Source organism: Budorcas taxicolor, chromosome Y, assembly GCF_023091745.1.
Source record: "Budorcas taxicolor isolate Tak-1 chromosome Y, Takin1.1, whole genome shotgun sequence".
NCBI lineage: Eukaryota > Metazoa > Chordata > Mammalia > Artiodactyla > Bovidae > Budorcas > Budorcas taxicolor.
The window spans coordinates 793001-809503 of record NC_068936.1 but is presented as its reverse complement, the minus strand read 5'-3'; the positions used below and the strand labels follow the sequence as shown (position 1 = coordinate 809503).

The 16503-nt window shown below is 34.4% G+C and overlaps 1 protein-coding gene across 1 annotated transcript in view; it reads left to right on the top strand.

Moving 5' to 3' along the window:
- Positions 1 to 16503, top strand: part of LOC128071012 (probable ubiquitin carboxyl-terminal hydrolase FAF-X) — a 113834-nt gene that overhangs the window by 82681 nt on the left and 14650 nt on the right. Inside the window, exons 30-37 of the mRNA XM_052664008.1 lie at positions 499 to 719; positions 2444 to 2634; positions 8083 to 8256; positions 10473 to 10614; positions 11805 to 12552; positions 12837 to 12960; positions 13677 to 13902; positions 14400 to 14529. Coding sequence (XP_052519968.1) covers positions 499 to 719; positions 2444 to 2634; positions 8083 to 8256; positions 10473 to 10614; positions 11805 to 12552; positions 12837 to 12960; positions 13677 to 13902; positions 14400 to 14529 — 1956 coding nt within the window. The remainder of the gene's footprint in view (positions 1 to 498; positions 720 to 2443; positions 2635 to 8082; positions 8257 to 10472; positions 10615 to 11804; positions 12553 to 12836; positions 12961 to 13676; positions 13903 to 14399; positions 14530 to 16503) is intronic.

Here is a 16503-nt window from a genome sequence, read left to right as displayed (position 1 = left end):
AATTGTGACGTGTAGATACTTTTAATCCAGTTTTTGGCTGTTATGAAGAATGCTGATATGAACATCCGTGTGCATATTTTATGTGGATAGGTATTTTCATTTCTTTTGAATAGACAGCTTGGAGTAAAATTACAGAATCATTTGTAACTCCATAGAGAGCTGCCAGACTTTTTGCATGGTGGCTTTCTCATTTTCATTTTAAAGTCCCACCAGGAGTGTTGAAAATTGTAGTACTTTTTATTGTACTATTGTACTATTTTTTTTTAATTTTTGTAATTACTATTCTTGGTATGAAATTGTAATATTTCTCAATTTAAGAACTTGAAGGCAACTCAGCACTGTATAGTGGCACATATTACTAAAATCATGTAGTCTCTTAATATACTTTTGTAACGATGGTAATAGAATTCTTGCTAATTTTAATTTGTAGTGCAACAAAGCTACCAGTGGACAGAATCATTATTGTCATATTATGAGCATCTTTTTTTTTTCTTTTAGCTTGTGAAGCACTTACTGAGTGGGAATATCTACCACCTGTTGGACCCCGCCCACCAAAAGGATTTGTGGGACTCAAAAATGCTGGTGCTACTTGTTATATGAATTCTGTGATCCAGCAGTTATACATGATTCCTTCCATCAGGAATAGTATTCTTGCAATTGAAGGCACAGGTAGTGATATAGATGATGATATGTTTGGTGATGAGAAGCAGGACAGTGAAGTAAGTTTTAATTACAGTTTTTTTCCTTTGTTGTTAACATCTTCATACTAGATACTGTTTTTCTCTCTTAGAATGTTATACCTAGGACTATTTCAAACTTCATTTGATAGAACAAGAATATCTGATCTACTGTCTTTGGCACATTATAGTGCTCATTTATGTAATAGACTTTAAGCTGCAGTTGATAATCTTTATTACACATTTTCTGTTTGTTTTTTTAAAGCAGCAGTTAATGTAATCATGTCTGTGGGCCTTGGTAAGTATAAATTGTAAAGTGATCAATATCTTCATTTAAAATAATGAGATTATGTTTTCATCCTATAACTTTTAAAATATATTATTTCATTTAGTTGATTTCACTTATTCTTAAGATAGTTTAAATATTTTTGTCAGAAAATGGCTTTTTCTCATAAAGAAACAAATTGGTCTGCTAGTTTAAATCAAGCTACGGGTTAGGTAACAGATAATAAGGCTACATATCAAGAGTATCCAGTACAGAATGAAGTAATAGAAAAGTTAGGTTTTAGTGGCTGATCAGAGTAAATGAAACTAAGATACAGCTCATAAGAACAGAAGTAAAGGAGTTTTGATGATATTTATGTAGAAACAGTGGGTTTTTTGTTTTTGTTTTTTAAGTCTTTCACTTTTTCCTTTAAATAAGTTTCTAGAAATAGAATATTCTAAATGTAGTTTAGTGAATGCTCTTTTCCTCATTCCCGTGTTTCTAGCCTTTTCTTGCCAAGAGTAGTTTGGCTCTCAAGTAGTGGTCCATCACATAGAGATATTCTGAAACATATAACTTACGTTACTCTTCTCAGATCTGGCTAATCATTAGGATCTGGTTAGGTTTACATTTCTTAGACTCACCATTTGGGGTGCACAGACCAATACTTGCTTAATAAGCACTCTTTGAAAGAAAATTGGAATTTTCAATATCTAGTTCTATAGCCCATGTTAACTGCTAGGATGCCAAGTTGAGCATAAGAGATAGCTAGTCATGTATCCAAGAAGAACATAAAGCAGAAAAAGCAGTAGAATCTCAAATGAGATATCTACCTTTGCTTCTTGATCCCTGTACTTAATGTGTCTCAGCCTTGCAGAATGGTTAGCTACCTGCTTACTAGTTTCTTTTCCTAGGCTGTGAGCTTTTCAAGGGCAGAAACTGGGTATTTACTTCTGTGTCATAAGCCTCAAACTTGGAGCAAAGAGTATAAAAAAATACTCAGCTCTGTAAAACAACTGAATTCTTTGTAGAATGATAAAGACCTTTAGAACTCCATCTCTGTTTTGGCCAAAGGTACTCTTAATTACTGTATTAAGTATTAATAATTCAAACCATATCACATAATTATCTCATATAATCTGTGAAGAACATAGTATCTCACAAGAAAAAACTGAATCTTAGAAAGACTAAGTAACACATATCCCCAAAGGTTTTTACATAAAGCACTCACAAAATCACCAGTCCAGTCTACTCAGATTTTTGTCTCTTATACTATCTCTGGTGGATATTATGGTTTTTAATGTGTGTTTTTTTTTTTAATGTTAGTCCATCTGTGAGTTTGGGGGGACAAGCACTAATATTACAAAATGAATGTTATGTGCTTTAGATACTCAGTATAAAATAATACAGATCATTACTCATTTATTTGTATTTGTCTCAACTTATTTCACTATACTTTTAAAGTTAAATTAGGTCATCAGTGATATTTTTTGACCTTCAGAGTAATGTTGATCCCCGAGATGATGTATTTGGATACCCTCATCAATTTGAAGACAAACCAGCATTAAATAAAACAGAAGATAGGAAAGAGTACAATATTGGTGTTCTGAGACACCTTCAGGTTATCTTTGGTCATTTAGCTGCTTCCCGGCTACAATACTATGTCCCCAGAGGATTTTGGAAACAGTTCAGGTAAATTATGGGTGAATGATGATTTTAGTTTTATTAAAATCTCAGTATACTAAGAGTAGGGGTGGGGGTTACTATGTGTTGTTTGTTTGTTTTTTTGTTTGTTTGCAGTTAAGAATAAAGAATCTAGGGACTTTGCCCAGTGTGAATTTTATTAATTGCATTTTGGTTCTGACTTTGGTTTGTTGTTTTCTTTTCTTTTTTTAGTTTGTTGTTTTCTTTTCTTTTTTTAGTTTGTTGTTTTCTTTTCTTTTTTTAGTTTTTTTTTTTTCTGCCCCTGTATTTTTTAGATTTCCAGGTCATAATGGTCTGTCACACCTACTCAACTCTACTGTTATAACAAGAAAGCAGCTGTAAACAATACCTAAATGAGTAAGGTGTGGCTCTGTTAAACTTTTTTATGGACACTGAAATCTCAAATTGATATTATTTTCAGTTATGAAATATTATTGATTTTTTTTCCCCAGCCATTTAGTATGTATAAAACCATTCTTCGTTCAGTGATGGTATGTAGGCAATTGAGTTGACTTCACTCATGAGCTATTCTTAACTAGGATTACAAGGCTTCAGCTGATTCAAGTATATTATTCCCTGTTTGTGAATGGACAGTCCTTCTTCAAACATGATTTTATATTCCTGGTGAAGATAGAGACTGTATATGTTTATGATAGGAAAGAATCACTCAGTATAAAGAAAAGTGTCCTTCATCAGTTAAATAACCTTAAAATAATACCTACATCAGAACTGGGACAGATAACAATTTCATTTTTTCTTACATTTATGTTTATAAAGTAATCATGTAGTTTCTTAGCATCCTACTCAAATGACCAATAAAATGTATTCTGCTGCTTTATTTTAAAAGCTCAATTACATTTTGATCTGGTTTCTTTTTCATTAATTTTATCAAGGCTTTGTATCATGCCCAGCTATGGCTGTAACTAAATAGCACTAATATCCAAATAGAGGAAGGCTATAGTCCTTTACAAGTGTTAAGAACTTATTTCAGCACAGGACCTCCTAAGTGGTTGGAGGTGGGTAAGCAGAGGACTCCTATAACTTCTGGGTCACCTTGTGTTTCAGTCAGGACAGTATTTTTTGTATAGGATATAGATTTTTTTTTAAAACTCATGAATTTGTAGTACCCCCATTATTTTTCAGTATAACTTCTATGTATTCTCCTCCAAAAGGAAATCCTCATGCCTATTAAAGAGTCAGATTAAGAGTGTATTCTCCAGATTAAAACTCTCAACCTAGGTCAGAAGAATTATTTGCCTTTGTAATATTTCCTACCAAGTAGGCACATTTCCTCTTTCGGTTCTCTCACCTGGCAAATGTATCTATCTTCTCTTTACATGTTACTGTACAAATTTTTATTAAAATCTTATTCTCTTTGTGATTGAAGATTTTATTAGTATTCTGGTTAACATTTCTGTTCTTATTCTTTTAGATTACTATATATGATGAGTTTTCATCTTAAAATGTTTCATTCCATTATTTGTATATGTGCAGGTATATGTAGTTATAGTTAGATAGCAAAACTGTATTACATGGATGTGTGTATCTGTGTATTTCTACCTATAGGTATAGCTAGATCCATAGATGTGTCAAGTTTTTTTCATTGTAATACAGAATTAAAATGTTTGTACTTTAATGTTCTAAATTGTAATGTGTGTTTAAATATGATGTTTCTGATTTTTGCCTTTACGGTTATTCCCACCATATAATGGTGGAAAGCTTACAATTTAAAAAGCACTTTGTACTACCTACAGTCTAGACACACTATGTTCTCAGTGTGTTTTTTCTTTTCTGGCAAAGTTGATTAACATAAAATTAACCTTCGTAACAACCATTTGAAAGTTCACTGGCACTTAACACATTGAAAATGTACTATCACTAGTGTTATTATTGAGCAGTCTTGTTCCACAATATTCTTATCAACCCAAAAGGAAATCCTCATGCCTGTTAAAGAAGCATTCCTCATTTCCCCTTCTTAAAACCCACCATTGTTTATATGAATTTGCCTGTTTTGAATATATATATTCAATCATAGTATGGCATTTGGGGACTAGTTTCTTTCTAAGCATATTTTAATGTATACCACTGTTTTAGCATGTATTGGAACTGCATTTCATAGCTAAATGATGATCCATTTTTATGAATAATCCATATTCTTTGTTATTCACTCATTAGTGGATGGATCTTTGGATGGTTTCTATCTATTCCCTGTTGTGGACAGTACTTCTGTGAACAGTCATATCCTATAACTTTTTGTATTTACATAAGTTTTTATTTCTTTTAGTATGTATCTAAGATATGTATTTGGTGAATCATGTGGTAATTCTCTGTTTACCCTTTCAAGGAACCATCGGACTCTTCCTCATCCTTTGTACCATTTTATTTTTCCACCATCAGACTGTGAGGAATACACATTTTCAATATTCATACCAATATATGTAGGGAGTTTGTGTTGTTTTGGTTTTCTTGTTTTTAATGATTGCTTCTCTGTGCATGTGAAGTGATATATCATTTATGTTTCACTTTGCATTTCTCTAATTAATAACATTGAGCATCTTAATATTTTTGACAGTTTTTTTTTTTCAGGGTACTTCATATTCTGGTACACACTTTTTGTTGTTCTTTTACAAGAGTTCTTTATATAGTCATCATACTAGGTTTTTAGATAAATTACCTATAAACATTTTCCCCCCCACATTGTCTTTTTCCTTTTTTTAGTAGTGTCTTTGGTGCACAAAAATTTTTAATTTTAATGAAATTCTTTTGACTCTGATTTACTGTTTATTGTGGTAAAATTTGTAAAACATTAATATTTACCATTTTAAATGTCTTCTAGTATATAGTTCAGTGACACCAGTTATATCCGTTCACATTTGTGTACCACTATCCTTTTTCACCTTCCTAAAGTTGAAATTCTATATACGTTAATGATAATTCTTCATACTGATTTTTAGGTAATCATTTTAAGGATTTTAAAACTACTTATGGCTATGTCAGATCTTAGTTACTGCATTTGAGGTCTTTCATTATGGTACACAGGCTTCAGTCTAGTTACGGCATCCAAGCTTCTGTAGTTGTAGCATGTGGACTTTGTTGCCCCATGGCGTGTGTGACCTTAGTTTTCCCACTAAGGTTTGAATTCTCATTGCAAGGTGGAATCTTAACCGCTGGACCACCCAGGAAGTCCCAGTGTTGGTTTCATAATGCTGCAACTTTGCTAAATTAACTTAATTCAACAGATTTTTGGATGAATCTTTTGAATTTTCCAGTCTGAATGTTTTATTTCTTATGCTTGGTTAATTGGTCTGACTAGAACTTCTAGTGCTGTGCATCACAACTGCAGATACTTAAGCACCCTAGAGCTTGGGCTTCAATGAGAGAAGCTGGCACTCTGCAGCTGGAGAGTATCCTCTGCTCTTGGCAACTCAAGAAAGCCTGTGTGCGGCAATGAAGACCCAGTACAGCAAGAGATAAATATTTCAAAATAAACAATGCTGTAAATTAAAAGTAAAGGGATGGGAAGGAATTCCCTGGCCATCTAATGGTTAGGATTTGAGCTCTACTGTTAAGGACCTGGGTTCAGTCCCTGGTTAAGGGACTGAAAACCCCCAAACTGCATGGCACAGCCAAGAAAAGTAAGAGGATGAAGGCATTCTTTGCTGGCTAGGATGCAGAGTCTGGGTTACCTGTTGCTGGTATGAATGTAAATTAGTCAAACAGATAATTCTCCAGTTATCTCAAAGTAAAATTAATTAAAAAACTTAAATGGTAGAAAAAGGTAAACCATAATCACTAATATGAAGAAAGTTAAAAGAAAAAATTCAGGTAACTTCAAAAAATAGTAACTTCATTGGATTCCTGTAAAGCTTTGAAAAGTTGATATCAAAGGAAAAAGAATCCAGAAGTGTGACTACTGACATAGTAGGATTGAGATATTTGGTGTGAGAATTGGTATGGTTTAGGAGATCCAACCAGTCTGTCCTAAAGGAGACCAGTCCTCGGTGTTCATTGGAAGGACTGATGCTGAGGCTGAAATTCCAATACTTTGGCCTCCTGATGCGAAGAGTTGACTCACTGGAAAAGAGTGTGATGCTGGGAGGGATTAGGGGCAGAAGGAGAGGGGGACAACAGAAGATGAGATGGCTGGATGGCATCACCAACTCAATGCACACGAGTTTGAGTGAACTCCGGGAGTTGGTGATGGACAGGGAGGCCTGGCGTGCTGTGATTCATGGGGTTGCACAGTCAGACACAACTGAGCGACTGAACTGACTGACTGAGTATCTTAGTGGTGGTATTAATAATTATGAAACCATTGCCTGTGTTTGGTAAAGATCATATAGTTTGCTCCTAAAAGATCGGATGTTACTGTATATAAATTTAAAATTATTTTAAAATTAGCAGCCAGTTTTTTAAATTCCAAAAGCACACCACACACATAAAATAAACCTACTTTACAGGTTTAATTTTTTGCCTTGTCTTTTGGTAAAAATAAGTATGTTTCTGTTCTTTTACATTTGTGTCAGTATGTGCTAGCTGGTAAAAATTAGTATGTTTCTCTTTTATGTGTGTGTGTGCATGCAAGCTAAGTCACTTTAGTCATGTCTAGCTCTTTGAGACCCTATGGACTATAGCTGACCAGGTTCCTCTGTGTATGTGACTTTTCCAGGCAAGAATATTGGGGTGGGTTGCCATGCCCTTCTCTAGGGGATCTTCCCAACCCAGGTATTGAACCTGCTTCTCTTTCTACTCCTGTGTTGGCAGGTAGGCCTTTACTACAAGCGCCACCTGAGAAGCCCTTTCTTTTATGTAGGTTATTCTTTAAATGTTAAATTAGATGTTTTAGGTTTTCCAGGATAGCTTGGCTTTTCATAACAGGAGTTCTCATTTTGTGTACACACAACTGTTACTTTGTTTTCTCTGAATTGGTTTGCTTAGGTTTTAAATCCATTCATCTTGCAGAAAATGCATTCACTGTAGAATAGAGCAAATCTTTGTCTTTTCATCTAGAACAGTCACTTTAGGAATAAATGGCTATGGACTTTGCAGTATAGCACCTAAAATTTAAGCAGTTTTAAATAACAAAGTAGTCATTACAAATTCCATATAACTTACATTCCACATAAATTCCATATAACATGAGACTTTTCCTTTTCATGTTAATGGTCTTTTGAATTGAGAGTGTATGATTATCCTGTTTCATAAAGCAGATACCATTCTAAGTGCTTGCTGCTGTAAAAATAGTTATAGTATGAGATTCTTTTACATTGCCACCTAATACATAATAATGTACTGGTTTATTCCTACTTCCTATATCAAGGGATGAACCCTCAACTCACATGTCTAATGTCATTGTTATTTTTGCTGTATAGAAAAAGAAAATAACATAGTTTGGAAATAGAGAATACCTTTTGTTTTATTCTATTTTTCTCTTAGACTTTGGGGTGAGCCTGTCAATCTTCGTGAACAACATGATGCCTTAGAGTTTTTTAATTCTTTGGTGGATAGTTTAGATGAAGCTTTAAAAGCTTTAGGACATCCAGCTATGCTAAGTCAAGTCCTGGGAGGGTCCTTTGCTGATCAGAAGATTTGCCAGGGCTGCCCACATAGGTAAGTACTAGTTAACATTTTTAACATGAACTTTATATTGGTCTTTCTTTTTTGAGTAGTATCAATATAAATAAAATTTCCGCCAGTGTTTATGTATAGAAGCAGAGAGTACCAACTAAAATGTTTATGGTATACCCAACTGTTGGGTGGGTACTTTGTTTTCAGGGTTACTCAGTATCATTACCTTTCTCTTAACATTATTTTGTCATATCTGAGGAAATGACATTTTTTCATAAATCTGTAGTTATTGTAAGGATACTTACGTGGTGGTTAATAGTGAAAATAATAATTGAAATACAGTAACTTTAGGCAATTCCCTGGTGGCCCAGTGTAGTGAAGACTTTGCTGCCACTACAGGGGGTTACAGGATGAGTCCCTGTCAGGGAGTTAAGATCCCTCAAGCCACATAGCACAGCAAAAAAAACTTTTAAAAACTGAATTTTTGCAAATGACACGTGGCATATAGTAAACACTCATTAACTATTAGTAGTTAATCTCCAGCATGCATCCCTGGCTGTTTGGAGTTTGTTTAGTTACCCAACAAAACTTTTTAAATAAGTAAGTAATTAAAAATACAGTAAATTTAGAGGTTAATGGTGGATCTAGAGTAGTAGTTCATGTAGCAATTTTAAATTTACTGTTGATTCTTACCATTCTTAAGATATGTTAGATACATTTGCACATCGCATCAGTAGCAGAAATTGACAAGGTATTTTTCCATGTTTTGTAGCAGTTTAGGAGAGATTAACTTACTACAGGTTCCTGATGAAAATAAATAAGTTAATGTTAATTATAATTCAGAAGGTTTAATGATGAACACTCATTTATGCCTGTTGTGGGAGTTTTATTACACATTCGCAAGATACAGATACACAAACAAAATGATAGTATTTCTAAAATTATTATTTTCTATAATTAGGTGTGAGTGAATAAAGCAGATATTTTTGAAACTAAGAAAATAAAGGTAAAATCACATAAATGAGAAATTTTTTTTACAGTGCTAGTCATTGGGAATATGGAGAGAGATTTATTCACCTACCATGGCCAATTTGGATTCTTAAGAAAGATACTTCACATCAGGGGACCAGTAAAAATCTAGCTGTTTGTCACCTATCAGTCCTCAATTTTTTTTTACACATTTTTCAGAATACTTGTAAATTCTTTTTCTCTGACACACGTATCGTGCAAAAGCAGTATACATTTCCGACAAGACTAGTTTTTATATTTTAGATGTTTTAAGAGTATGTAAGCATCCTGAATCTTTCTAGTATTATAGAACATGGGTTTTTTTGAGTGTACCAAACTGTAGATGAAGTCTGTTTATCCTCTAAGACCATTTTTCTCCTCCATGGACAGGTTTCTATCACACTATGAACATGTGTAATAAATACTTCTGTAGTGTACTTCCATTATTTTGTCTTTCTGTACCATAAGCTTCTAAATATGGACTGTCTAAATCATAGTATCCTCTATGCTTTACACACAGTGGGCTTTCTTTGTTTTTTTTTTGCCACACCCATGGCTGGTGGAGTCTATTTCCTGACCAGGGATTAAACCCAGGCCCTTGACAGTGAAAGCACAGGGTCTTAACCACTGGACCAATAGGGAATTCCCAGGCACTCTTGATAGATGCATTGGATCAGTTGATTTATTGGTTGAGAATCTATTTTCAGAATTTATTAGTATATCATCAGAAGTTTCTGAAAGCTGCTCCTTTACAGTGTGGGTTGCTGACTCTTACCACATTACTTAACCCACACTGTAAATTTTTTTTGCAGTTCTGTAGTTGTAAAAGTACGTTGGATAGTTTAACTTGTATCGTACCTTAGGCTGGAACTTGGCCTCTAAGTGCCTTAAACATTAGTTGCTGTTTTACATTACATACATAGAGGAACATTTAAAAATTCAGTTCATAAGTAGCCTTTTCTTCTAAATCTGATGAATATATACCTTTTCCTTTCTGTAAATCAGTACTACTTAACACAGGTAGCAGTATTAAAAAAATGGAAAGAGTGAGGTCAGAAAAACCTGGCTTTAAATCATATTCTACTTAGTAAATTGAACTATGTTCATCTCTTCAGTCTCCTGCTTCACCATCACTACCACCCCCCCACTTCTATATCTGTAAAATAGTGATAGATATGTCTTTAGCAGCTTTTTTCTGAAAGTAAGCAACAGAATAAATCCTTTTAATGTTTCTTAAATGATTTCTTCAGATATGAGTGTGAAGAATCTTTTACAACTCTGAATGTAGATATTAGAAATCACCAAAACCTTCTTGATTCTTTGGAACAGTATATCAAAGGTGATTTATTGGAAGGTGCAAATGCTTATCGTTGTGAAAAATGTGATAAAAAGGTATGTTTTCCTTATTTTTAAGTAAATATGATTACATTTAACATATGGGAGATGGGAAACATCAAAGCTATTTTTAACCTCAAAGTTTACCTATGCTGTGATGTAATAGTAGTCAACATGATAACTGGTTAAGAAAGATTTGTTAGGGAAATGATATTAAAAGAAAGCAATAATAAATTGAGAAAAGTCCTTTAAATTGGGTGAATAATTTTAGAAGTCATGACAAGTTAACATCACTGTTTCTTATAGATTACAAAAACAATTTTTTTCTTGTAGTTTACAAATGTCAGTAACTTTTCATTTCTTTCCTGAATCCCATAAGCATTGAATTCCTCAAACCTGAAGAGTTGCTAACAGAAAATATTTTTCCTCTTTCATACTCAGGCTTATTTTTCAACTTTAGAACAACTGTGTTAATTTTATTTGGTTATATCAGATTTTTAGAATAGCTTGCAGTTTTAAAGATCAGGCCTGATTGTAAAATCCCACCAACTAATTTTATTTGTGGCCACCTAAACAGCCTGTGGGATGGAATTATTACATGTTTTTGAAAATACATACTGTTTTAAAAATAGTTAATGTTTTTCTGGACCACTGTACCCTCTCATCTCCAAGTTACTTGCATTGTTTGAATTTTAGCAGCATTAAAATTGTGGCCTCTAAAGCCACCCCTATTATCTTTGATACGGTTTTTGCTAGGGCAGTTTCTTCTTCCACAAGCTGCTCTTAATCCATGTATTTTAAATAAAGGAATTTGGTAGCAGTTTTCCAGAAGATGATGTGAATTAAATGCAGCATGGTAGTATGTTATCTGGGACTGCACTCTGTATGTATTAGTATATTATTACTTATATTATTTCTCCTGTTTGCTCATAGCAGATTCTACTTATTAACATAAAAGTAAAGTTAAGAAGTGTAACATGATCAGATAGCAGTGACAGTGGGAACCAGGTAGTCATTAGTTTTGTCCGTCACTATTTTTTTTTTTTGGTATCACTTTGCAACAGATGAATGATTATATCTTTTGGTTTGCTGTAAATATTTTGAAAAAGTCAGTGATAGTGAATAATTATGTTTATTATCATCTGTAAATTTAGCTGATCATAAAGTTTTAAATTATACTATTATAAAGTCTTCTGTTTTATTTGTTTTGTAGAAGAACATTCAATTATATTTAAAATTTATTGTAGGTTGATACAGTAAAACGGTTGCTAATTAAAAAATTGCCTCCTGTTCTTGCTATTCAATTGAAACGTTTTGACTATGACTGGGAAAGAGAATGTGCAATTAAATTCAATGATTATTTTGAATTTCCACGAGAGCTGGACATGGAACCTTACACAGTACCAGGTGTTGCAAAGCTGGAAGGAGCTAATGTAAGCCCAGAGAGTCAGTTGATGGAACAGAATGAACAGTCTGGAAGTGACAGAACTGGAAACACGAAATACAGACTTGTGGGGGTGCTTGTACACAGTGGTCAAGCAAGTGGTGGACATTATTACTCCTACATAATTCAGAGGAATGGCAAAGATGGTGAGAGAAATCGCTGGTATAAATTTGATGATGGAGATGTAACAGAGTGTAAAATGGATGATGATGAAGAAATGAAAAATCAGTGTTTTGGTGGAGAGTACATGGGAGAAGTATTTGATCATATGATGAAACGCATGTCGTACAGAAGGCAGAAAAGATGGTGGAATGCTTATATTCTGTTTTATGAACGAATGGACACAATAGACCAAGAAGATGAAATGATAAGATATATATCAGAGCTAACTATCACAAAACCCCATCAGATTATGTCACCAGCCATTGAGAGAAGTGTGCGAAAACAAAATGTGCAATTCATGCATAACCGAATGCAGTACAGTTTAGAATATTTTCAGTTTGTGAAAAAATTGCTTACATGTAATGGTATTTACTTAAGCCCTGCTCCAGGTAAGTTTTTTTCGTAAAATTATTTACACTCATTTCAGTTTAAATGCGTCAGCATATTCAGTGCCAGTTATTTAAGTTACCCATACTTTTGAATAGTGGCAGTCAGTATCTGGAGACAGAAGAACTTGAACTTAGGAGAGTTTTGACTAAGCATTAGTTTGAAACGTAGATTGGTTAAGTGCCAAGATAAGTGCTGAGGATTACTTTTAGCTAGAAAAAGAGCATTTATTTAAGCACTTTTAGGCAAAAATTGTGTGTGATTGTTAATGTGCTTTTTATTGAAGGACAAGATCACTTATTGCCTGAAGCCGAAGAAATTACTATGATTAGCATTCAGCTTGCAGCTAGGTTTCTCTTCACCACTGGATTTCACACAAAGAAAATAGTCCGTGGCCCTGCCAGTGATTGGTACATAGCTTTCATTTTATTTACTTTGTGCTTAGAATTGGTAAAGTTTATGATAAGATTGCTTTATTTTCTGATCAGATTGCTTTATTTTCTCCTGACTATGGGAGTCATTTCAAATTTTAAATGTAAGATAAAAGTCTTGGTAGCAGTGTTGTGAGAAACTATGTATTTAAAATGCTTGTTAAGTCTTTGATATATGGATTCTGGCTTATGTTTAAATAGATAGAGGAGTTTTAAATGATTGTTTATATTTATAAAGGTATGGAAGACACTATAATACCTTGAGATGATAACTGTTCATAGCATCTCAGATTAGAAAATATAAAGGAGATATCACTAGGTCAAAAAGAGATTATCAAATAGATTTGTATTCCCCTGCATACACAGTTCTCATTAAATTCATTTTGTGACTGTGGGAGTAGAAAAGTCAGAGGGCTGGTATTTGTATTAAAACCTACTGTGACTGCGTATTCCTGGAGAGTCCAGTGATTAGGACTCTGTGTTTGCATTGCGAAGTGCCAGGATTCAGTGTCTAGTCAGAGAACTAAAGTCCCATAAGCTGCATGGCATGCCACCCTCTCTCTCCCCAGCCCCCAAAACCCCTAAGATTATTAATTATAGAGATCTTTCCTCTTTATTTGGTTCATAGAAAGCTGTTTATTCTAGTGGTCAGAATGGGGCCCCATGTTGAAAATTCATTTATTTTCCTTTTTCAGGTATGATGCATTGTGCATTCTACTCCGTCACAGCAAGAACGTACGTTTTTGGTTTGCTCATAATGTGCTTTTCAGTGTTTCAAATCGTTTCTCTGAATACCTTCTGGAGTGCCCTAGTGCTGAAGTGAGGGGTGTATTTGCAAAACTTATAGTATTTGTTGCACATTTTTCTTTGCAAGATGGGCCTTGTCCTTCATCTTTCACATCTCCAGGACCTTCTAGTCAGGTAATTGAAAGGTTTGCTTTAATTATGAAATACTTAAGTGTAAATTATATTTTCTTCCAGTTGAAATTAATAAACATGCATTGTTTGTGGTATGTACTGTATATGAAGGTTCATACACATTATTGGGTTTATTAAAATTGTTTCCCAGTAAGGTATGGCTATTGGGCAGTTTAAAATATAAGGAAAATTTCTTTTATTCAGTTATTTGAGGCTCTGTACTAAATTTTCATGTAATGTTAATTTTATAAAGGCTGAGTTTTTTGTTGACTACATTTTTAGCATAAAGCTACATATGGTTTTTATTTTATTATTCTCTAACACTTAAAACAACATATAAAACATCTGATATGAAATCTCTCCAGCTCTTCCTCTCTAAAAAAGCAAATGTATTTAATAAGTTTGTATGTGATACTTCTGTGAACATACCCTTTTAATGCAAATAGAAGTATACTGTTGTGTATCTTGTTGCTGATAAAACAGTAAATTATGCTTCACAGGCATGTGACAATTTAAGTTTGAGTGATCATCTACTAAGAGCAGTGTTAAATCTCCTGAGAAGGGAAGTGTCTGAACATGGTCGTCATTTACAGCAATATTTCAATCTGTTTGTCATGTATGCCAATTTAGGTAAGAATTTCATGATTCTTTTTAATGTGTTATTTTGTATTTACATAGTAAATGATGAAATTATTTATTTCAGTGTTGAGAACTAATCTTATCTAAAATACAAGCAGTATTCTTAAAATCCTTTGCAGATTTTTTTGTATAATTTTTTTCCTTAAGATTTGGTTCTATTTTTCGCTGTACTGGGTTTTCTTTGCTGCATGGCCTTTCTCTAGTTGCTGTGAGCAGAGGCTATTATCTAGTTGTGGTATGCAGGCTTCTCATTGTGGTGGCTTCTGTTGTTGTAGAACAGGGGATCTAGGGTGCACAGGCTTCAGTAGTTTCAGCATATGGGCTCAGTAGTTGTAGTTCCTGGGCTCTAAAGCACAGGTTCAATAGTTTTGGTGTATGGGCTTAGCTGCTCTGTGGAACGTGGGATTCTTCCAGAGCAGAAATTGAACCTGTGTCTCCTGCATTACGGGGAGGACTCTTTACCACTGAACAATCTGGGAAGCCCATGTATAACTTTTTAATGGTATTTCTCAGGTTGTGTTCTAAGGTAATTTATGCACTTATTATTTCACTAGTCTTTAAGGTCGTAGATTATGTTCATGTTTTATCTTAAATCTGGCTTTAAGAAAACTACTCACTCCCAAACCACATCTCATGCTATCTGAATCAGAATTCCTAGGACTAGGAAAAGAAATCTGTATTTTCTGAAGGATTGCAAGCAGTTGTACCTTTCAGGTTTAAGAATTATTTCCCAAAGAAATTGGCCTTTTGTGCATATGTTTTGGTTAAAAGAAATTGAAATCCATGACAGTGTATGTAGTTGTTTACTTAAAAGTTCTTCTGTTTAAATCAATACCAGTTAGTAACTGTCATTTTCAACATATCCTTTTTAGAGTAGCCTACTTTTTTCCTGAATGGTCTAGGGGTTTTCCCTACTTTCTTCAATTTAAGTCTGAATTTGGCAATGAGGAGTTCATGATCTGAGCCATAGTCAGCTCCCAGTCTTGTTTTTGCTGACTGTATAGAGCTTCTTCATCTTTGGCTGCAAAGAATATAATCAATCTGATTTCTGTGTTGACTATCTGGTGCTGTCCATGTGTAGAATCTTCTCGTGTGTTGTTGGAAGAGGGTGTTTGCTATGACGAGTGCGTTCTCTTGGCAGAACTCTTTTAGCCTTTGCCCTGCTTCATTCTGTACTCCCCAATGCCAAACTTGCCTGTTACTCCAGGTGTTTCTTGACTTCCTACTTTTCCATTCCAGTCCCCTATAATGAAAAGGACATCTTTTTGAAAAGGACATCTTTTTGGGGTGTTAATTCTAGAAGGTCTTGTAGGTCTTCATAGAACCGTTCAGCTTCAGCTTCTTCAGCATTACTGGTCAAGGCATAGACTTTGAAAACAGTGGTATTGAATGGTTTGCCTTGGAAATGAACAAAGATCATTCTGTCATTTTTGAGACTTCATCCAAGTGCTGCATTTCGGACTCTTGTTGACTGTGATGGCTACTCCATTTCTTCTAAGGGATTTTTGCCCACAGTAGTAGATACAATGGTCACCTGAGTTAAATTCACCCATTCCAGCCTGTCTTTAGTTTGCTGATTCCTAAAATCTCAACGTTCACTCTTGCCGTCTCCTGTTTGATCTCTTCCAATTTGCCTGGATTCATGGACCTAACATTCCAGGTTCCTATGCAGTATTTCTCTTTACAGCATTGAACCTTGCTTCTGTCACCAGTCACATCCACACCTATGTGTTGTGGCCAAAGTACTGCAGTATTCTTGCCTTGAGAATCCTATGAGTAGTATGAAAATGGCAAAAAGATAGGTCACTGAAAGATGAACTTTTCGAAGATTCATTTGAAAAGACCCTGGTGCTGGGAAAGATAGAATTGAGGGGAGAAGGAAATGACAGAAGATGAGATGGTTGGATGGCATCACTGACTCAGTGGACATGAGTTTGACTAAAACTGTGGGAGCTGGTGATGGAC